Raw genomic sequence first — 22,130 nt, forward strand, 5'->3', positions numbered from 1 at the left:
TGCACTGCTATGCTTGCTTAAGTATTATCATAACAAGCAACACATCATGTGCGTGCTTTAGAGAAAAACCCAAGCTGATAGTGGGCAAAGCCGTGAATCACATTTTCTGCAAGTTTTTGTTCTTCCTGTTAAAACAGCTGTTTGATAAATTGTGCAAACTGTCACCATTACTGGCCGATTTTGTTGCAGATTATGGCTTACAAAAAAAAATCAATAATCTAATTTTTCCTGTATGGCCATATTTTGTAGTAGTTCCACGTTAAGCGTTATGACATAATGACTGATGATATTGGTTTGTTCTTTCATGTCATTTGGGTATAATTTTGTGCTTTGTAATTCCTCACATTTGAATGACAAACTACCTCTCCTCATATTTTAGATGCAATAATTATTCTTGTGTTAAACAAGAAGCATTACAGATGCTCTCACCCATCACTGACAGTACCAAAGTATGATGGAAAATCTTAATTTACTGCTTAGGTAAGCATCTGTTATACAAGGAGTAATGAATGAATGAAGCAAGAAATCCTATATTTTACTCTCACAGAACACAAATATTCCTCATGATTCAATCCCCTCTTGAAGCTTTTACTTTTATCTTGTCCAGTCACTTTTATCAAACAGTCCTAGAGGTGTGATTGGTTTTTACTTCAGCATTAGAATATGGTTTGTCATGAAGGCTTTAAGGTTATCTGGGTCATCGGAGACCTTAGTGATCAGCCAGTCTTGTAATATTGCCACAACCTTATAGAAAATGGTTTGTAGCCTTTCATCTTCCACAGTTTGACAGACATGCCCATTGACTGTATGAGCAGCAGCACCCTCTCATATCTTCCTCTGTTGTATTGTTCTGTTGACATTACATGTAAGACCTGACGTTGCATATCATAACAATGCTTATAATTAATTTTTTTTATCTTGATGTTATAAATAAAAGTTTAACACATTTCACACCTTTAGCTTCTTCAGTGTGATTAGTTATTAATATCTTATCCTGTTTGACACTATTGTAAGATAAACGTCTTTGATACTGGTATTTTGCACTACTTTTTATGTATTGTACAAAAAACATTTCATTGAGAAATACTGTCTTATTAACCAATAATTAAAATACTAATTAGTTGTGACTGTAGTTAATATACAGCACCTGGCCAGCACAGCACTTCTAATGCTGGTTGAGGTAAATGTTTTACTCCTATTTAAATTGACAAAATTCTCCTAAGACAAGTTTGAGTGTTTAGTGTAAAACAGCAATCAACGATTGTGCTGAACACCATCACATGATTTTTGAGAACTAAACAATTTAATATGTTGTGTAAAGATCTTGAACTATTAAATCAGTTTGGCTATCAGGATGGATAATTCATGGTCAGGCTCATCAGATTTACAGTGTTGTCTGCCAGGAGTGATTATGTTAAATGGTATTGATTAGGAAACACAGCGATGATTCAGCACATGCTTGTAGTTACTGAAGCTACTTTAACCTGATGCTTAGTGTGATAGTATGCAGTATATGTCTAACTGTATCCTTACATCAGTGCTTAACCTCAGCATATTTGCATGTAGGGATGCATGCAAGTATGCTTCTATTTCCTGTATGCATGTCTGTGTGTATACAGGTGGATGGGTTGGTGTGTTGCATATAAGTCTGTCATTCCTACATCTTTGCATCTAAGTGAAATAAATGGGTGAGATGAGTCATACAGCAAGAGCAGCAGGCAGACTCCCAACCTAGACTTCTATGTCTGTGTGTGTGCGTGTGTTTCTACTGTGAGTGTGTCTTTCTAAGAGAAATGATCCAAAGCCAAAGGTAGAGAAAGACCTAACAGTAGTACTGACCCTGGACTTTTACATCAGTACAACACTGAAATCCAGATTTATCTGTTCTAGTTTTTATTTTTCTGGCCTCTTTTGGTCTAATAAGACTTTATTTAGACTTGTTCTCAGGGACTTTGAAGCGTAATTACTGTTATTTGCATTTAATAGGTCTTTCTTCAAATTTGGCTTTCAACTTAAAACTTACCAAACAGCTATCCCAGCAGTTTTTGCTTGTTAGTAATTAAAAAATAATTAGTATAATATGCTGAACTGGACAGCACGTGTCCTTTCCACATCAACTGAAGTAGATGTCACATGGCATCTGTGTTTTGCTTGAAAAACAAGCACATTAATAACTGATTTCATTGGGCCGCTGCCCTGCTGATGATGTTTCTGATTTTGCACATCCTGCACCCAGTTATACATAGTGGAGCTGAGTTTGTTGATTCATATCAAATTAAGCACAAAGCATGTACAGTACACTTAACATTGTTGCTGACCAGTTTGTAAAGACATGATGAAGTTTAATCAATTTCCTTCCTTCCAGGCAGGCGCTGGTTCGATGTCTGTCTTTTGTTTTCTGACCTTTGAGCAGAGCCACCAGACGTCCTGACTCTGATAAAAGTGCTGATGAACTCTGATGATGGATGAGACTCATTGCTCAGAAGAGTTCTCTTTCTTATCTGTCTCCAAGCATTGTATCTCTGTGTGGTAATTAATATTAATGAGACTTTAAATCAAGATCTGTGTGTGTGTGTTTATGCAAGTGTCAGTGGGTGTAAAGATTACATCATGCTATCCTCTCTGGCTATTGCTGCTGGTTGTACTTTGTACTTTATACTGGCAAGTCCTGATCCATGTTTGTGCAGATCCAGGATCCTGGTTTTCTCCAGCTGCCGTGTCAGAGTGGGGGTGGGACTGCACTGCAGTGAGTGGCAGAGAGTGGGATAGAGGGAGGTAGAGAAACAAAGAGAGGGAGAGAGAGAGAGATGCTTGCCAATGTGGTTCTGTGGTCAGAGAGCCGTATAGCAGAACGGGAGAACGAGGGAAAGGAGACGAGGAAAAGAACCTGCTTTGGCTCACACTCAGTAGACAGTGTCGCAAACTTCATATAGGTAACTACGATGCATATGCATGTGTGTATATATGTGTATGTATTTGTGTATATATGTGACCAAATTGAGTTTCATACCGAGTGAGAACAATCTGGGAAAGTGAGAAGATTTCAGTCTGCCTTGACCTTCTGATGCATCTTCTAATGCCTGTTTGAGGGTTAAGATCTGGTTTGGGAGTTCAGGTTAGATTCAGGTTAGGTTTAGATTAGTTTGGGGTTAGGCTTTCACGTGTGTTGGTTAAGTAAGGGACTAAGGGATGTGTTATGTGACCTCACAAAGATGTGTGTAAAATTGTCTTTGTATCTGTTTGTGTTTATCTGTATGTGTTAGTACATATGCATGACTGTGATAACAGGTAAGAGATTCAGTGACAGTATTTCTAAGAGAAAATGTAAATTGAATTTGCTGCTATCCATGAAAATATAGCCACTTATTGATAATCTTCTCCTGAATTGATATGAAACCATTTTAATGCTTTTGAATTTTCATGGCACATCACCCACTTGACAAATTGAACTGCAGGTAAATTACCCAGAACCCTGGTGCATATCTGAAGCTGAGTGAAAAATGAGCTGCCAGTAAGGGCTATTAATCATATTTCTGAATTACTTTTTGCTTTGACTCTGTTATATCTCATTTATGGAAAATAGAAGGGCAGTGATGAATACATCCGTGTGTGTGTTCATGTGCTGCGTTTACTAACAGGATGTTGCAACCACATGTGTGTTTTCCTCATATAAAACAAACATAATCTTCTTCATGTCCTTACCTCCTTTCTCATGACACAGCCAGTCATAAGTCACCCATCTCTAGCTCACACCTCCAATGTTTAAATGTCTCTATTCCCTGCAGTGTACTGGATGTGTGTTTGTTAGTATGGTTTTTTATGATACTCCCACCAACATAAATGCTATGCACTATGTGCAAAAGGACCAAAAAAAGTGTCATTCAATCAGTATTATCCATTATTATCAATTAGCAATGCATTATTAATTAGCAATTATTAATTATAAATGAAAATGTTTTCATGGAGAACATGGAGAAAACATGAATAGCCTACCAATATTGTTCAAGAAGTCATTTTTTAAAATGAATACCATTTTAGCTACAAATACACAAAATACATGAATAACTTTCCTTTAATTTGCTTCCATGGTTGTCTCTCATTTTATTCCTATCTGTCAGTGGACCCCACCATGTAAATAATATAATTTTAGGGTGATAACTTGGTTTAAAGTTGGGATTAGGTTAAACTTGGGTTAACAATTAGGGCTAAGCAAGTAGTGGTTATGGTTAAGGTTAGTGTTTGCAAGTCAATGTGAAGTCCCCACAAGGAATCAAAACAAACGTGTGTGTGAGTGTGTCTCACCCCTGCATCAGCTTCCATTTGTTGCCATGGCAACTTGCTTGATCTCCTCCACCCTGCCCTTCCAGTTGAGCACCCTTCTTGTCACCCCATTTCTTTCCCACTTCTGTTTTTTTCATGCACTCATCCAGACACACACTCTCTCCTGTCTCCTGTCACCGCCCTCTTCTCATATCTTTCACCTTTTCCTCCGCCTTCGAGCCACATCCCCGCTCTGTGCTGGCTTTGCTGTTTTCTCTATCCTCCCTTTTGTTTGCATACAACTATCTATCTTTTTTTTTTTTTTTTTTTTTTTTTTTTACACCTTCATACATTTTTTTTTTTCCTTACATGCAACCACAGAACACGACCCTACCCACCTCCCTCACACCACAGTTTTATGTGGTACCTCACATTTTGAATTATTGATGTAACGTTATTGGTTAGTCTGGTCTCCTCACAAGGTGCAGTCTTTTGATCAACATGCTGACCTTGTTGTTGTGTCGGTGTGTCTGCAAATGTGTGTGTGTGTGTGTGTTTTATAGAGCTGGACATTTGAAGAGTCACATATGCTACGTGGTACTAGACATTTGTAGAATATGTTTGAATGTGTATATGCTCATGTTTTATTTATTAAGTCATCAGTGTGTGGTGGCTGGCTCTTATAAGATGTTATTGCTTGTTTATGTATTAATTACTATGTTGTGAAGTAGTGGTGGTAGACACATTAAAACTGCAAAATTTACAGTGTAGTCTTGTAGCCTCATCAATCAGCATTTTATAGTGTTGATGTGGAAATGTTTTCCTTCCTGTATTTATATAACATTTCATAAAGCTGAATCAACACCATTTAATAGAATTTGAAGAAAACTAGACAACTTTTCAATTTCTCGACAGTAGAATTGTGCAGGGCTGATATATAGCACTGCATTAGACAATGCAGGCGTTCCTGTAGATGTCTTCACATTTTGTGCCTCCATCAATAAATGGATTATGCAGCTATTTAAATGTCCTATTAGTGACAACACAGCACTCATATTTAATGTGCACTGTTTACGACCATGTGTGTTTAACTGGAATTTTGCTTTATACTATGAAAGACCGCACTGTGAAATCAATGTTCCCAAATAATCAAAAACAAGGACACCATATCCATTGATATGGTTTTACTTCTCACAGATACTGTATGCAAAGCAGCCTGTTAGACTCCCAACAGAAAGCGATTAATATTCACACACAGGCCTTTGCAGTGATCAACACGTACAGGAGAAAGAGGACTATTCACATTCACATTATGTTATCAGTATTCTGCTCACTATGCTTACTAGAAAGCTTTGAGGCACTTCATTGCTTCCTGTGTCTCTGTATATAGTCTCTGTAGTCTCCCACACACATGCAAATTCATACACACTTATATACATATACCACATCCGCACCATTCTCAAGGTGTGAAGTGACTGATAGCAGGTTTGTTTCTCTCTGTTGCTGCAGAGTTGACCACCTTTAGAGGAGGGATGCTGTGCCACATTTCAGGTTTTACATAACCCAGCAAAAATACCTTCTTCACTCTAAAGCTGTAATGTATGAGAACTAAGCCACAGCACATGTATCAAGTGTCCATAACACACTTTCAGTTTAGAATTTATGTACACAGCATAAGTGTTTGTAAGAGGCCTGATCAGATGATGAATACATATAAGACTCAGATAGCACTGAGATCTATTCCTGGCAACACAATCAATAGTGTAGAAAACACGCACACTTGTACTGGGCCCATCAAATTGGAATTAAGAGAGAGAATTATATTATAAGCCATGTCCAGATACTCAGAACCACATGATTCATTAAATAAACACACAAAGATCTGTGCTCTAGTTAGTGTGCTATTGTTTATATTTTGCTACAGAATTGTCCAAACAGTCCCTGCTGGGTGTGGCAGGGTCCTGCAGTAGAAGAGCAGTCATGCAAATAAAAATTAGGTACAGGCTCTGTCTGCAAACACAGCTGCAGTTCATGGGAATACATAAGATATTTTGCAGCTCTGTGAAATTGTTAAGGACAGTTCAGCTGCTTTGAAATCTGTCCAGGTTTGTACCAGAGTGGAGTATCTGAGGATGTTTTAGCAGCATTTGTGTCTTTATTGGACCATATCTGTTGAAGGTTTTTGTGTGCTGACTGGAGCTTCTCCTGAGCTGGATTGTCTGTATGATAAAGACTTCTCATACTGTTATGACTAAGATGTGTATCGATTGAAAGCAAAAAAAAAAATGAATGTGGTATGTGGTACAGCACATTATGAATATGAATATGATACACATCATTAAAGCCCACTTTTGGTTTTCTGTGCCATACGGGCAAAAATACATATCACTGCATCCTGAGAACTGTAACTCCTTTGCTACTAAAACCTACTATAATATATATATAGCATAATAAATTAAGGGAAACAGAAGGAGAGATACCAAGAGAGGTGGGGGTGTTATTCACCCTGTAATATGACATTGGAGGTCCATGTGGTTGTATGTTTCTGCCATTCTCTCTCCCTTCTTTTTCATCTTCCTGATTTGTGTTGATTCATATTCTCGCATGTTTTCGATTCGCAGAGTATTGAATTGGTTTACTATGTCTGTGCATCAGCAGAAGTTGTGGCCACCAGTACTTCAGCCTAAGTGTGGTTTTGTGGAAAGAGCACACAGAATTGTGAGGATTCAGAGAAATTGTTCAGTTTATCTTTTCTATGTGTTCTGGATAATAAGTATTGATGCATTGGACTGTGCTTTCTTTCTCATTACCTTCTCTTGATATCAATTAAATCTCAAGATCATGGTTCCACAAAGGTAAACAGATTGTTTATGGTTTTTCAGCATCATGAAAAAACAAGATGAGTCCATTAAAGCAATCTAATGATCCCAGCTCCTGTCCAACCTATCTCTGTGCAGAAACTGGAAACATAGACCCGGTCCTCATCGAACGTTACAACACCCCAGGCTTCATCGGGTGCTTGTCGCGGGTGCAGTTCAATGGACTTGCCCCCCTCAAAGCTGCACTGAGAACAGCCGCACAAACCCAGGCTACACCGACAGCTAGTTACTCAGACAGACATCCTGCAGTCACCTCACCTGTGTCTTACCAGGGCAAATTGGTGGAATCCAACTGTGGGGCATCACCTCTTACCATCCCACCAATGTCTGCTGCAACAGACCCCTGGCATCTGGACAACACAGGTGAGGTTTACCCCAAATACAGTTGCCAACCTTCTTTGTCAGCAGCAATGATCACAAGCCCTGATCCTTTATAATACAGGATTGTCCTGTTCTGATAAATAAAATGTTCTGTGCTATACTGAATCAATGATGTGATTTGTCTCATATTTTTGTGAATGTTTGATGTATATCTTAATGTGTATCTTTACTCAGTTCATTTATGTTAAAAGTACTCTACCAAATTTCAATGCTTAGGCAAAATCATGGCCATGCTAGGTTGCTAATATTACCAAAACAAGCATATTATTTTTAGATACTAATGCATCCAGAATAAGATCGACACATCTGAATTTGAGCCATTTGATTGCTTTTAATACTCTCCATTTTAGAGCTGCTTTGGACATTTAGCTGCCAAGAGGCCCTTCATGATTGCTGTTTGAAATGACTACTCGTGGTTTGAAAGACTTTGTTATGACCTTCACTTGGTGGCAGGCAGGGTTATTTTACAAACCGTGCTTTGACAGCACAGGGTAGAGAATCTGGTAGAGTCATAGATAGCACACAGTCATGATTGGTGGATAGTATAGTGCAGAATTATAGAACATGTTTACCAAATACCATGGACATGTGTTGTTTAATTTTTGAGATATTGAGACCAGAATTGAAAACCTGAATGGACAGACATATGGTCCATAAGCCAAAAACCTTGGGACAAACCAGTCACCAAACAAATACACCACGCCTTTTAGTGAGAGAAGCTCTTCTCCCAAAATTCATGTATGTCCATTGCCAACACACCAACACTAATACCAATCTACTGGTTTCAGCTTTTGGGTCTCTTCACTGTTGAAATGCCTCAATGACATTAACGTGGCTCTTTAATTTTTGCTCTTCAGACCTTTTCTTCGTTGGCTCTTTTTAGGCTATTTCTCTTTCATGTGTGGGGACCAGCACATTAGCATGTGCCAGATTTATCACTACTGTCACACTCACTGTCCCCTTCCCCATATCGTACCTCCAACTACTTTTCCCTGTCTGGTGCACAAGCACAAATGCCTCCTCTTGCTCAAAATGTGTACTGGCTTAGAATCACTTGCTGCAGCTCTAAGTATTGGGAAGCTCTTGCTCTTTGCTGGTGTAAATTATTATGTAAATTATGTAAATGTAAATTATTTATTAAATCAGCAGATTTAGTAATGACCAGTAACTTAAGTAAGTTCAGTAGAGTAGTACACACTACTGATGTGCTACAAGTACAAGCACTACAAGTACACACAACTGATGTGCACATGAAATGTGTTAACGTTCTTAGTCAGCTCAAGGACAAATGCACATTGTCATGAACATGTGCACATGCAAACAATAATTGATCCTTTGCACACTTAAACACTCCACATCTACTTTGGACCGTCATGCTGTCTGTTACATGTACACACACACACACACACACACAGACAGATCTCAGTACTTGTTTAATGTTACCTTCCATAGCAATGTTTTCCGCAGACTCAGTGCCAACAGCACCTTTGGGAACATTGAGCTATCTGCGATCAATCCAGTCTATTGATCTGGACCTCAGATCACAGGCAACTCTCCACCAGAAAGGATTAGTATTTATTTTTGCTTTATGCTTTGTAAAGCTAAATCTGATCTATAATTTAGCCATATCTCACAGATCATCGATTGATCATTATACCGCTCCATATTGATTTTTTTGCATTTGCTTTTTGCTAATCCCATCATTTTAGCTTTATGTTTCTATTTTAAGCTTTTACTTTATTGGACCTCTCATCTCCTCTTTCTTCACCCATCATGCATGACGAATTCTTGACATTATATCCAAGCACATCCAGGCAAATGACAGATTGTAATGAGTGTGATCGCTCTCTTGTCCTCAACACCTCAATTTTCACATCTTTTTTAACATCCCAGCCTCCTCTTCTCCTTCTTGCTGATGCACTTTCATGCAGTCAGCAGCAGAATAGCTGACAGCTCATTCCAGGATGAATCAGCTAGTATGAGCGTGCATATATAGACTCATGTCATCTCAATCCCTCATCTCTATCTTACTGTGTTTTACCCTATATTCTTTGTCCATCCAGGAAGAGTCAGAGCAATTAGATGACTGCTGACAAAGAAATATAGTCAATGGCTGGAAACAGCAGCTTATTAACCTTTAAAGTATTTCATTTTTAATAAAATACTGTTTCATTTTTAATAAAATACTAACATTTCATTTGTAATAAAATACTAATATTTCTTTTTTTAATAAAATACTTGAAACAATGCTGTGATACATTAAATATACATTACTATTCATCGTCTAAAGGGTATGGCTGGTTTACACATCTTTTGACTCTATTTTGACCAAAGGCTCTATTTCTGTACTTGAGCAAAGCAGCACCATGACATGTTGATATTTTCTTGACTTTGAAATTCATTTTGCCCATTTTTCTAGTAGTCATTCTGATAAGCTATGATACATTAAATCTTACACAATATTTTTAAATATTAATGGTTTGACCTTCTGTCTCTCTGTATTCAGATGCAGAGTTCCCCTTTAATGAGGAGAGAGTGATTCCTGATGGAGTCAACAGGGACTCAGCCATCATTGGAGGTAGGCCATGTCATCATCACTTTATCATCAATTGTGAAAGCAATTAAATGTATTAATCTCTTTTAGTCTAGATTGCAAAGTCATATATGTGTCACTGTCATGTCATTGTTGTGAAGAGCTGTTCCATTTATTACCATCTGGCTTATATGAATAGCACCAAATTCTTAGATTTGAGAATCATGGCTGGATTTTGTTGCCTAAAAACACATGAAACCTTTTCTTGATTATATAAAAATAGTTTTTGTGTACATAACGTCTCTGTCCTCTGCAGGTATCATCGCAGTTGTGATCTTTACTATCCTATGTACGCTGGTGTTCCTGATCCGCTACATGTTCCGTCACAAAGGCACTTATCACACTAATGAGGCCAAGGGCAGTGGGGAGTCTGCAGGTGAATCAGCAGATACAGCCATCATTGGTTCTGATAACCCAGAAACTATTGATGAATCAAAAAAGGAGTGGTTCATTTAACAGCCAGTGATGGGGGTTTGTGAGAGGAAGCAATTCGAAAGACCACTAGCTGCCATAAAGGTTTTATTCAGTGAGCAATCACGGGCAAGATGGAGGAACGGCTATTCAAGAGGACAATAATCTCAAAGAGAGGGTGGCAATGTGGAAAAGATGTGTACAAGGATGTTTTTTTGTTTCTTGGTTTGTTTTGTTTTTTATATATATTAGAGTATTAGAAAGAGAAGAGGGACCGTTATTCAACAGAGCACGGCTTTAAAAGACTGTATATGTATATACTACCTGGCGTGTCCTTCTTTGTATCGTGCTTGGGAGTTTTCAGGAGTCTTTTGAATACTGTATATGACAAATAATTATACTTACTGGGTTGTGTGATAGCACAGATTTATTGCCAGTCTCAGTTGCATTTTGATTTTATTTTTTAAACAAAAATCTTCTATGTAAAAATGATCAAATCAAGATGCCAAACCCTTTTTTTTAATTTATTGGGCTGTGGTTGCACCAGATTCTCTACATTCATATCAGTCAGATAGCATCCCACTAATATTGTTGAAAGAATACAGATTTGAATACAGATGCCAGACGTCTCTTTGTAAATAAAATATTTTGTGTTATGTTTTCTTTTTCTTAAAAGATTTATTTAAGGTCCAATACATAAAAGATAATGAGAAATGTTCTATCTATATTACAATGCTATCAAGTCTGTTCATCATATATGTGTGTGAAATACAGTTTTATGTTTAAATATATGACATTAGATTGTATGGCATAGTATTTTCTGAAGAAGGGCAGAAAGGGGTTTCTCAGAGCATGATGGGAAATCATGAAACTCCATGGTTGGTTTAGCTCAGCTCGGCAGCTTCCTTTTCATTTGGAACCAGTGAAACCATGAGCCTTTACTCATTCAGACTTGAGGGATTGTTTGCCAAACACTGAAGTCTTTCATCATTCACAGATTGGCTGACATTTGCATTAAATGTTTGAAGTTTTTTTTTAATATGTCTTTACATCTTAGACTAACATTGTGGGCTGTGGGTTTACAACACATGCATGTATCAGTGGGTATATGTGTTGGCCAGATTTTCTAATACTGGACAAAACAAGTACCAGTAAAGACAGCTCGAACAACTTGTCCAACAGTTAATGAGTTGTAAACTCCAACACATTAACATCAGGCATTAAGTGGTTGAAGCAGCACAAAACATATTTGTTCAAAATCAAGGACAAGTTTCAGATTATAATTGGCTCATTAATCCAATGTGCCTTTAAAGTGTTGCCTTGCCCTGAATTGCTTAACACAGGCTTACTACAAAAACTTGACTGCTGCTGCATGAATTCTCAATTAACAGTTTTCAGGCATTTTATGTGTCCTGGTTTGAATGGTGCTGTGTTCCCATGAATCCCAATTAAAGCTTGATTTTGAATTCAGAGTGCTTTGGTGAATAAGTCCTGCAAGTTTCACCATTATCCTGTAAAACGTAGAGTTTTACAAGTATAGCTCTGTAAGATTTTGTGTAGAAAGAGCACAATACGCTAATGTACAGAAAAGTTGCAGAGTATACAGCTGACAAGAAGTTTACACCTGCCCTCTGTGATGCACATACAGATGCAAACATGCATGTTTCATAGAGCATGAGTCCAGGTTAAGAATAAACCTTCTTAAACCGCGTTAAGAATAAATAGGCTTCCGCTTTGTCAACAGAGTTCCACTCTAACAGTGCCACTGTTGTCTAACATGCAGATGTACAATGTATATGTTGTTTTCCTGTTGCTTATGTTTACCTGTTTTCTTCACATTTACAGTACATTGTGTTACAGTTCAAAAAAGCTGCCAATTTTGTTATTTCATTATGAATTTGCTTTTTGTATGTTTGGTCAAATTGCTGCTAAGGCAGCCTTTTAGAGGAATGATGTTATTGTTCATCATCTTCACCCCACGTTTGAGTACAGTTTGTACGTCACTTTATCAGACATTGGAAGTACTGGTGAAATCAGCCTTCTGTGCAAGTATCAAAGTAGGCATCCTCAGTTTCTTCAATACATGAAGGCCAATGACTGACTTTGCTTTCCGTTTAAAAATGATTATATTATTCAGACTATACATTACATGTGCACATGCCCTTGATATGTGTGCTTTGAATGTGAAATGATGATAATGGATAATCAGCTCCGAAAGACAAAACCATAACCCATGTGTTTTGATTTCTGTTTTATTCAGTTCAATAAAGAGTGTTTGGTCTTAAATATCCATCTGTTTCTATACAACACTTTCATGTTGACATGTAAGTTTGCACACAGACAGCTATAGACGCAAAAAGGAAACTGATGCAAAGGTTAAAAAAACTTAAGATATTCATTGGACCTTTTGCAACTCAACCCAGTAACAGGAGTTTCATCTGGGAAAAAAAACTAATGCAACAGAAATGCATCCAGACCAGCAGTAGCATCTATTATAAAAACTTGTTTTAACATTGTATGAAATTTGTAAATTAAACTATATTGGAAATTTTGGCCAACTAAAGTTAAGATTGCAGGTGTTTCCCTCTCTCCATTTGCTGCTGTCTGGCACAGCTTGCTCACTAAAACAAGGGGTAAGTATGAGCATGATCCTCTTTACATAATTAACTGCAACATCAAATCACCAATTGAGCGATGCAGGAGACTCCTCAGACTTCAGGACACTCAGCTGTAGCAACAGGCATGAGAGGCCAGTGAGCAACTTACTGGACTGAAACAGCTGTGATAAATTTATAAATAAAGTGTCTGTATATGTCTTTTATATTAATCACGTACCATTTTTCGGCAGGATGACAGTGTTGTCAGGAAGGACACCGGTCTCCGCGGAGAACTGTTTGAACTTCTGCTGCAGGGTGACACTGACTTCTTGCGTACGACCTGCAATCATTTGGTATCAGTATAGGATAGGATAGTATAGAATAGCAATATTATCACTTACTTTAGTCTTTGGCAAATTCTGAATTAAACATAAAACCAGTATGTCTCTGTACTACTCAGGATCCAGACTTACTGTAAAGCTGGTTGAGGACCTCAGACACTCCATCTTTTGTCTTGATGGTGTAGACCAGAGCATAGTCATCATAGAGGGCATCGACAATGCGTACATCATTGTCATTGTTCCAAACTGATGAAAACAGAAATACACAGGTCATTTGATTGACTGTCTGTTTTCCCCTGTGTGTGTTTGTGTGCGTGTGTCTGTGAGTGTGCCCTCTCACTCTGGCTGTAGAAGGTGAAGCGTCCAGGAGTGTCAGTTTTCTTAGCAAAGTGAGTCATTCTCCAGCAGGTCCCATCAGCACTAAAACAAAAGCAAAAGGTAAGCGTCTAATCTTTCCCTAAGAGAATCATCAAGATTTAAAAAAAACATTATTATACACATATGACTTACTTTAGGTTGGCATAAGAGAAGTCCAGGTCCCCTTCATCAGTTGGCACTAGTACAGCAGTGCCAATCTTCATTTCTGCCTTCTGGTCAACAAACCACTGGGCGTTGGTAGCTAAGCCAACAACGTACCACTTGCCTGTCATCTAAAAGAAAGAATGGGGGGAATAATACTGATAAAAATTATTTTCAAAAAATAATCAAAACATTATACATCAGAGATTATATGAATTACAAACTAAAAAAAAAGCAACTCATATCTTTCACAAAGAATATTGAAAGTAACTGACATTGCATTAACCCTTAGGAGTCCACCGTCACACCGAAATGATCAATAGAAGACAGGCCTAGGCTTCTAAGGGTTAAACACCAAACCACATACAGTAATAACCTTTTTTTTCTGACTTAAGAAACATTAACGTTACTCTCCGTCTCACTGACCTTCTCTAAGTTGAAGTCTTTAACAGGAGTGACATCGGCCCTAACAGCCAGCACACACATCAATGTACCCAGCATCTTCATCATTGTGTTCCTCATAGCTTCTCGTTTGTGTTCTGACCTTCTTCAGTGGTGAATGAAGTATCAGTCGGAAAACAAGAGATAATGACAAATAGAGGCTCCTTATATCCTGTAGAGCCCTGCTTCCCATCCCTTTCCCCCATTCTGTCTCCTCCTTCTTCCCTCCTATTTCTTGTTTCTGTGTTACAGAAACTCTTTGGCCCTCACCCACTGACATGCAAATCACTGTCATTGCACAACGGACACGTGTGGATTGAAGAGGGGGGAGGTGAGGAGGAAAGAGGGAAGGAAGAGAAAAAACAGGGAGGTTGGGAACATAATAGGTTCTTTGAACACCCCTGCCCTACTCTCTGCTTTTACACAAATGCTCAGACATGCCTGGTCCATAAAAACAGTTGTTGGGTAAGAGTGCAAATGTCTTTGCCATCTGACACTTGAAAACTCTTAAAAACACATACAAGATGACTTTGTGCAGTACAAAAGGCATCAAATCAACTCTGTGGGCAACTAACCTCCACTTAGTACTATATTACAGGTCATATACAGTGGGTACGGAAAGTATTCAGACCCCTTTAAATTTTTCACTCTTTGTGTCATTGCAGCCATTTGCCAAAATCAAAAAAGTTCATTTTATTTCTCATTAATGTACACTCAGCACCCCATCTTGACAGAAAAAAACCAGAAATGTAGAAATTTTTGCAAATTTATTAAAAAAGAAAAACTGAAATATCACATGGTCATAAGTATTCAGACCCTGTGCTCAGTATTGAGTAGAAGCACCCTTTTGAGCTAGTACAGCCATGAGTCTTCTTGGGAATGATGCAACAAGTTTTTCACACCTGGATTTGGGGATCCTCTGCCATTCTTCCTTGCAGATCCTCTCCAGTTCTGTCAGGGTGGATGGTGAACGTTGGTGGACAGCCATTTTCAGGTCTCTCCAGAGATGCTCAATTGGGTTTAGGTCAGGGCTCTGGCTGGGCCAGTCAAGAACGGTCACAGGGTTGTTCCGAAGCCACTCCTTTGTTATTTTAGCTGTGTGCTTAGGGTCATTGTCCTGTTGAAAGGTGAACCTTCGGCCCAGTCTGAGGTCCTGAGCACTGTGGAAGAGGTTTTCTTCCAGGATATCTCTGTACTTGGCCGCATTCATCTTTCCTTCAATTGCAACCAGTCGTCCTGTCCCTGCAGCTGAAAAACACCCCCACAACATGATGCTCCCACCACCATGTTTCACTGTAGGGATTGTATTGGGCAGGTGATGAGCAGTGCCTGGTTTTCTCCACACATACCGCTTAGAATTAACGCCAAAAAGTTCAATCTTGGTCTCATCAGACCAGAGAATCTTATTTCTCATAGTCTGGGAGTCCTTCATGTGTTTTTTGGCAAACTCTGTACGGGCTTTCATGTGTCTTGCACTGAGGAGAGGCTTCCGTCAGGCCACTCTGCCATAAAGCCCCGACTGGTGGAGGGCTGCAGTGATAGTTGACTTTGTGGAACTTTCTCCCATCTCCCTACTGCATCTCTGGAGCTCAGCCACAGTGATCTTTGGGTTCTTCTTTACCTCTCTCACCAAGGCTCTTCTCCCACGATTGCTCAGTTTGGCTGGACGGCCAGGTCTAGGAAGAGTTCTGGTCGTCCCAAACTTTTTCCATTGAGGATTATGGAGGCCACTGTGCTCTTAGGAACCTTGAGTGCTGCAGAAATTCTTTTGTAACCTTGGCCAGATCTGTGCCTTGCCACAATTCTGTCTCTGAGCTCCTTGGGCAGTTCCTTCGACCTCATGATTCTCATTTGCTCTGACATGCACTGTGAGCTGTAAGGTCTTATATAGACAGGTGTGTGCCTTTCCTAATCAAGTCCAATCAGTTTAATTAAACACAGCTGGACTCCAATGAAGGAGCAGAACCATCTCAAGGAGGATCAGAAGAAATGGACAGCATGTGAGTTAAAGATGAGTGTCACTGCAAAGGGTCTGAATACTTATGACCATGTGATATTTCAGTTTTTCTTTTTTAATAAATTTGCAAAAATTTCTACATTTCTGGTTTTTTTCTGTCAAGATGGGGTGCTGAGTGTACATTAATGAGAAATAAAATGAACTTTTTTGATTTTGGCAAATGGCTGCAATGACACAAAGAGTGAAAAATTTAAAGGGGTCTGAATACTTTCCATACCCACTGTATATCAGGTTATATATATTTATTGCACTGTCAGTGACTAGAAACTTTACAATGACAACTTTTTACTATTTCTCATAAAAGTTCTACCAGTTTTGCACATAATTAATTAACTGTTCTTTAACTGCCTATTACATGCATGAGTTAATTTTTTTAATGATGATATTTTTGTAAACTTCTGAAGCATGAAGACTTTAAGGGACACAAGTTTCTTTATTCTTGGTTTTGTGAAAACTACTTGAGCAAGAAATTTGGATGAACTGCATCATCTTGTTTTGGCATTACGTTTTCAGTGACAATAATCTCCTCTGTATTCATCGCTATGTAGAGAATTTGAGCTATTTATATATGTATATATACTGTATTGAAGGACTAATCAAAGCTCTCTTTGTTACGAAACAAGACATGCATCAGAAGCATATGTAGCACACACACACACACAGACACACGTGCTGGATGAACACATAGTTTTGTAACTAAACTCTCTCAACCCTTTTTGAGGCGCTTTGAATTCCTTAACTGCAGAACCACCCCACCCCCTTATGTTCCCTCAGACACAGTGCACAAGTTTGCAAAAAGACACCCTGTATGTGTATTGGGTAATCTCATAATAGAAAGATGTGATAGAGTTAATATGCTTATAACTGGACAGCTCCTGACAGTCAAGGCCCATTGCAGATTTTTTAAGTGAAAGAATTTGACAGTAATTCCATGTTTTTTCTCTCTTTTATTTGTCTAAGTTGTAAAGTTGAAGACAGACAGTTTCTACAAGTTGAACATTTTTAAATCACACAATATTTATATATTCGCATCAAAACTGTAAAATACTCTATAAGGCTGAGCGTGTCTGTTGCATAGCACTGCTTCTTCAGCATGTGGGGATACAGTCTGTAAAACAAAGAGTCCCAGTTTTAATGAGGTGAGATGAGTGAAACTGCAGATGTTTTCAATAGTCAGTAGAGATTGGATAACATGTTGTTGACAAAGGTTAAATAACTGATTTTTACACAAGTATAAGCCAACACATGCACAGCCTGCAGGAGAAAAGTGAAAGGTCATGGGGAGAGGCAACTGGACAGGCAATTGGTGCTGCTCTTGACCAGTCTCTTTTGTGCTGTCTCCCACTTTCACCCTATTCCTGAATAACAGCTTACTGAAATAATTTCATCATCTTTTCTCAGTATTTTCTTTTTCTGTTACAATTTCATTAAATCACAGTGCTGCTTCTAAATAACCAACTACACAGCCACATAATTCTTTTTCACATTTCGTTAAAGCATTTTTAACTGTTATTACATCATAGATCACTAAACCCAGTTTTCCCAAGGAGTTTCATTAATTATTTAGTCCAGATCAAAACTTCTAATCTAGTTTGGAAGTTTGTATTTCTCTTTTTAAAGCACTGTTGTAGCAATTGAATACACTGCAGGTACATTTGAATAAATCATGCTATAATATACAAATTGCAACTTTTTAATTATATTCCTATCGTAATACTGTGCTGTACATTCTGTAAGACCTAGCTCTAGTTTTGTAATCACTATTTCCAGGAATAGTTAAAGTAAAATCTGAACGATTTAGCAGCATCTAGTGGTAGATGTAGATATAAAAGGCTCATTCTAAGCTTAAGAAAATGTAACACGTGGTATTTTCAGGTGATTACACACTAATGACAACACATTTAGGAATAGTATATTGCACATTGAACCTTTAAAACTAAAACAAAAAATCTTTTGCATCAGCAATAACATTTTAGAATCCAATTCCCAATACCTTATCAATTCACAATATATTCTAACAGCAAAACAGTATATGTAACAAATTCCATTAGCCGATGAAGTTAAAACCACCTAAATTCACTATACTGCCCCCTCTCACCCACAGCACATTATCACGTGTACATAACACATAACAATACAATACAATAATCACATAACACATAATATACATGTAATAGAACAGAACGGAGCAGGAGAATACATAACTCTTCATTCAGTGACAAATAACACAACCCGTACTCAGCCACGGACAGAACCATGTCTATAAGTGCAAATCATGATTTGCATGTAATACACTGAACCAGTAAACTCTCTCACAGTTACTTTGAACAGGATGAAAAGTGTTAATCAAGTCTAGAGCACCACAGAGCATAAACAAGCCATACTGCAGTGTGCAATGAGCTATGAAGCTAATCAATATACATTAACCTCCAAGTTACACTGGGGGCATAACAACTGAAAACCATTCACTGCTTTCTTCTTTTTCTACTTACTTCTTCAGTACAGAATGGCATTTTACATGCCAAGGTGATTAAGCAATTAAATAGCTATGTTTGCAGAATTTGTCAGCTGATTTTACTTCTGGCCCCTTAGTTTTATAGTTATCACCTTTTTTTTTCTTTTAAGTAATTTCCTGTGCTTGTTTTTTTTTTTTCTTGCTAATTTGATTGTAAAGCACATTAACTTACTGATAACATGGTCCTGGTCCACATTACCACAGTGACCTGAAAAAAAAAATTAACATGCATTATTTAAAGGAAGCTGAGGCGACAGGACAATTGAACATAGCTGTATTGTTGTCTTACATTGCACTTTTTTGTAGAAAAGTGTAATAGCACTATATATTAAAAACTATATACTTAATACTGTAGAGCTTCATTCGTTTATTCTGTTTTGTTTTCAGGTGGATGTGGACATACTGTATGTGGGGAAAGGGAAGAGGTATGCAAGTCCAAAATCCTGTTTTGCAGCAAGTTGCTCAAACTTGGTCAACAATGGCTCTGAGAGATTGTCTACAGACTTGCCTGCATACAAAACACAATAACAAAAATGATGACATTACAGTGCAGTCTCACTTTATTGGAATAAAACAGCATTATCTATACCAGCAGCTTGCACTTAGCTCTAAAATATCAGAGATCACATTGCTAAGGACCCTCACCATAGAGTTTGATGGTTGTCTTGCCCATTTTCTGATAGTAAATGATTGCATATGAAGCATAGTCCGTCTCCGCAATCACTATCTCTGTGTTCTGCTCAGGACGAGCTCCTGGTGAAAACAACAAAGAACATGGTTAGACAGAGGCATCCAGAGTTATGCCAAATAAAAAAAAGAACCTAAACACTGACCTTTAAGTGTCAGTCGTCCTGGGGTTGGAGTTAAATTGTAGACCTGTAATATCTCCCAACACTGGTGATCACTAAGAACAAAAGAAAAGGAACAAAATAAAAACACTACTTTCCTCCATTTGAGCCAAAAAAAGATTTATAACCTACTCATCATGATGGAATGTTCTTCCAAACAACAAAACACATTTTTTTCATTTAAATTGTGTCTTGTACTCTGTCTTTCTGAGAAAGCTGAGTCAAGTTGACCTAAAAGGTTTGAAAACAACAAGGAAAAGCTGACTGTTTTTAAGTAGTCTGTCTCCTTATTTCTACTGTGAAGATAAAATCAAGCACATGTGGTTTGGGCATGAAGTCAGCATGAAATGAATGATTGGACATATTTGTGCCCTACTTCTGTCTTCTGCTTATAAATCACAGTCTGAGCTACATGCACAGTTTGTGCTTTTCCATGATACTGATACTTACTGTCGTGTTTTTGTGCTAACAGACAGTGTTTGGTCAGAGGAAAGTGTGAGGTTCATGACTGTAGGCTCCACTTTGGTTCCATGATTTATCAAGTATGAGCATTTGGAGGCAGTGTTTAGCAGGTACCATGTTCCTGTCATCTGTAACACATATAGTGTAAGCAAGATCAGGCAAAATAACCAGACGATTTTCACATCAAGCAGGTGCATCACAAGCAACATTTTCAACATCTTCACTCAATATTCGTAAACAGGAAAATAAGTTGGGAGGCAGTCTTTTTTGCCTTTCACTAAATTATGATTGCTACTTGAGATTGAAAATCATGTCAACCTTTCAAATGAACCTGTAAACCTTTTCTACCTCAGACTGCAGTAACTCAGTTTGAAGATTTAGTGTGACATCTCAGACTTATCTATGAAAATAGGTCTGCTTCAAGAATCATACTCTGCTATCTTCTGTTCAAATTCCATTTCACTGAAAATTCATTGCTTAAAATACAATGTTGACACAATTACACAAGCACATATCCACACTGATAATCCCAGATTAATACATTGCTAAGCAGAGTAATATGTTTATATGTTTGAGGCTACAAAACATATGTTCATTTGCTAAAACATTTCTTTTTAGCATGGATATTTAGTATGATATTGATATTAACATTTAGTATGTTAACTAAGTTGTTTACCTATTTGATTTGTTAATGTATGGCAAGTGGCACAGATTGTCATTGTTTCACAAAATTAACTTTCCTCATTTTCTCCCCAAAGCAACAAATCCATGTCGGTTAGTCTGCTCTGTTAAAATGCCACAGTTTCAAATGATTCTCTTACAATCCCATTTGTATGTGCAACTGTGCTATTATGGTAAAAGTCAAACTGTCAACATGCAAAGGTCAGGTAACAGCTTAGTGAACAATTTACTATGGTTCTCTCAGGCTGCAAATGTGGCCCACTGCCTGAAAACATTCTTTCCCACCTTTTATCTCCAGTGTAGATTTTTCATTATTTTTTTCCAGCCTGGTCACAATAGTCAGTTTACGTCAAACCACATGCAACCTGGGCAACCTTGAAATAATTATTCACACCAGACCTTAATATACAGAATATACAGAGTCAAACACACATACAGTAGTTTAAATATTTCACCTCTTCTTACCTGGTTTATGTCAATGTTCTGTGCTGGTGGGGTCACATCAATAGGGTCGACTTTTGGCTTCTTGGGAGGTCGTCTTTGAGGTCGTGGTCGACTCTTAGCCTCCCCTACAGCCTCACTGGAACCCCACAAACACACACACATCAAGATCACAACTACCAACATGCAATGCCACACTCCAGTCATCCTCGCACAGGACAGTAATACACTCAAGAATCAGCCTTGTCCTAGAATTACTCTGCTCTCTGTCTTCTCACTTTTGAAGGCAAAGGCACTTTTCTAAATTCCCCTCCTATTTTTCTATTTGGTTTTCTGTCTCCTCTGTCTAGGTCTACTGTTTCTTATCAGCCTTACACAACCTCAAGCACACAGAACAGAGAACCACATAAATAATCAAAAGGCAGGAGACAAACAACGTGAAACAGATGATGGCCTATTAGATTAAACATTAACTTGCTTTACTGACAGATAGTAGTCCATACTGCAGTCAAATGGTGTGTGCATTTTGACCTATAAATTCTCAGTAGGATACATACTGAGATTTAAATAATAGTAAATTCAACTATCAGTAAATCACAGATTCTGAGAAACAACAAAAATATAAATTTATTTTTACGAAACTCCAGACTAAAAAACAGAACAACACACAATGTCATCGTTTCCTGTGTTTTGCAATTTCTACAGAACAAGGCGTCCTAATTCAGGGCCAATGTATTTTGATAG

General features: G+C 38.0%; 3 protein-coding genes across 4 annotated transcripts in view; 1 reads left to right on the forward strand and 2 right to left on the reverse strand.

Annotated features, from left to right (window-relative positions):
- The window catches only part of cntnap2a (contactin associated protein 2a), a 333,364-nt gene extending 320,716 nt beyond the window's left edge, over window positions 1-12,648 (forward strand). Inside the window, exons 25-27 of the mRNA XM_026292263.2 lie at window positions 7,218-7,502; window positions 10,027-10,098; window positions 10,370-12,648. Of these exons, the coding sequence (XP_026148048.1) occupies window positions 7,218-7,502; window positions 10,027-10,098; window positions 10,370-10,569 (557 nt within the window). The 3' untranslated portion in view covers window positions 10,570-12,648. The remainder of the gene's footprint in view (window positions 1-7,217; window positions 7,503-10,026; window positions 10,099-10,369) is intronic.
- A 112-nt stretch (window positions 12,649-12,760) lies between these two features.
- ptgdsb.1 (prostaglandin D2 synthase b, tandem duplicate 1) lies at window positions 12,761-14,577 on the reverse strand. The gene is made up of 6 exons (XM_026292264.1): window positions 14,408-14,577; window positions 13,973-14,112; window positions 13,803-13,882; window positions 13,595-13,708; window positions 13,360-13,461; window positions 12,761-13,252 (listed from the first exon to the last, which is right to left on the reverse strand). The coding sequence occupies exons 1-6, from the start codon at window positions 14,501-14,503 to the stop codon at window positions 13,233-13,235; spliced, it is 552 nt and encodes a 183-aa protein (XP_026148049.1). The 5' UTR covers window positions 14,504-14,577; the 3' UTR covers window positions 12,761-13,232.
- A 2,838-nt stretch (window positions 14,578-17,415) lies between these two features.
- On the reverse strand, window positions 17,416-21,958 carry c8g (complement component 8, gamma polypeptide). Of its 2 annotated transcripts, XM_026292247.1 has the most exons (8): window positions 21,874-21,958; window positions 21,411-21,525; window positions 20,253-20,392; window positions 19,788-19,858; window positions 19,600-19,707; window positions 19,358-19,462; window positions 19,127-19,162; window positions 17,416-17,547 (listed from the first exon to the last, which is right to left on the reverse strand). In XM_026292247.1, the coding sequence occupies exons 1-8, from the start codon at window positions 21,909-21,911 to the stop codon at window positions 17,528-17,530; spliced, it is 633 nt and encodes a 210-aa protein (XP_026148032.1). In that variant the 5' UTR covers window positions 21,912-21,958; the 3' UTR covers window positions 17,416-17,527. The 2 variants fall into 2 exon arrangements, with proteins under 2 accessions (XP_026148032.1, XP_026148031.1); XM_026292246.1 differs by lacking the exon at window positions 21,874-21,958 and having other exon boundaries at window positions 21,411-21,832.
- Window positions 21,959-22,130: the final 172 nt, after the last annotated feature.

The sequence above is a fragment of the Mastacembelus armatus genome, chromosome 20 (genome assembly GCF_900324485.2).
Source record: "Mastacembelus armatus chromosome 20, fMasArm1.2, whole genome shotgun sequence".
NCBI lineage: Eukaryota > Metazoa > Chordata > Actinopteri > Synbranchiformes > Mastacembelidae > Mastacembelus > Mastacembelus armatus.

Excerpts from the sequence above, each read along its gene's own strand:
- c8g (XM_026292246.1), bottom strand. The coding sequence starts at position 21,593 with ATGACTGGAGTGTGGCATTGCATGTTGGTAGTTGTGATCTTGATGTGT. Across the intron at positions 19,708-19,787 it reads AGGACGACTGACACTTAAAG|GAGCTCGTCCTGAGCAGAAC; the intron begins GTCAGTGTTTAG and ends TGTTTTCACCAG. Across the intron at positions 17,548-19,126 it reads GGACCAGGACCATGTTATCA|ACTGTATCCCCACATGCTGA; the intron begins GTAAGTTAATGT and ends TTTGTTTTACAG.
- ptgdsb.1 (XM_026292264.1), bottom strand. The coding sequence starts at position 14,503 with ATGAGGAACACAATGATGAAGATGCTGGGTACATTGATGTGTGTGCTG. Across the intron at positions 14,113-14,407 it reads AAGACTTCAACTTAGAGAAG|ATGACAGGCAAGTGGTACGT; the intron begins GTCAGTGAGACG and ends TCTTTCTTTTAG. Across the intron at positions 13,462-13,594 it reads GGTCCTCAACCAGCTTTACA|GTCGTACGCAAGAAGTCAGT; the intron begins GTAAGTCTGGAT and ends AAATGATTGCAG.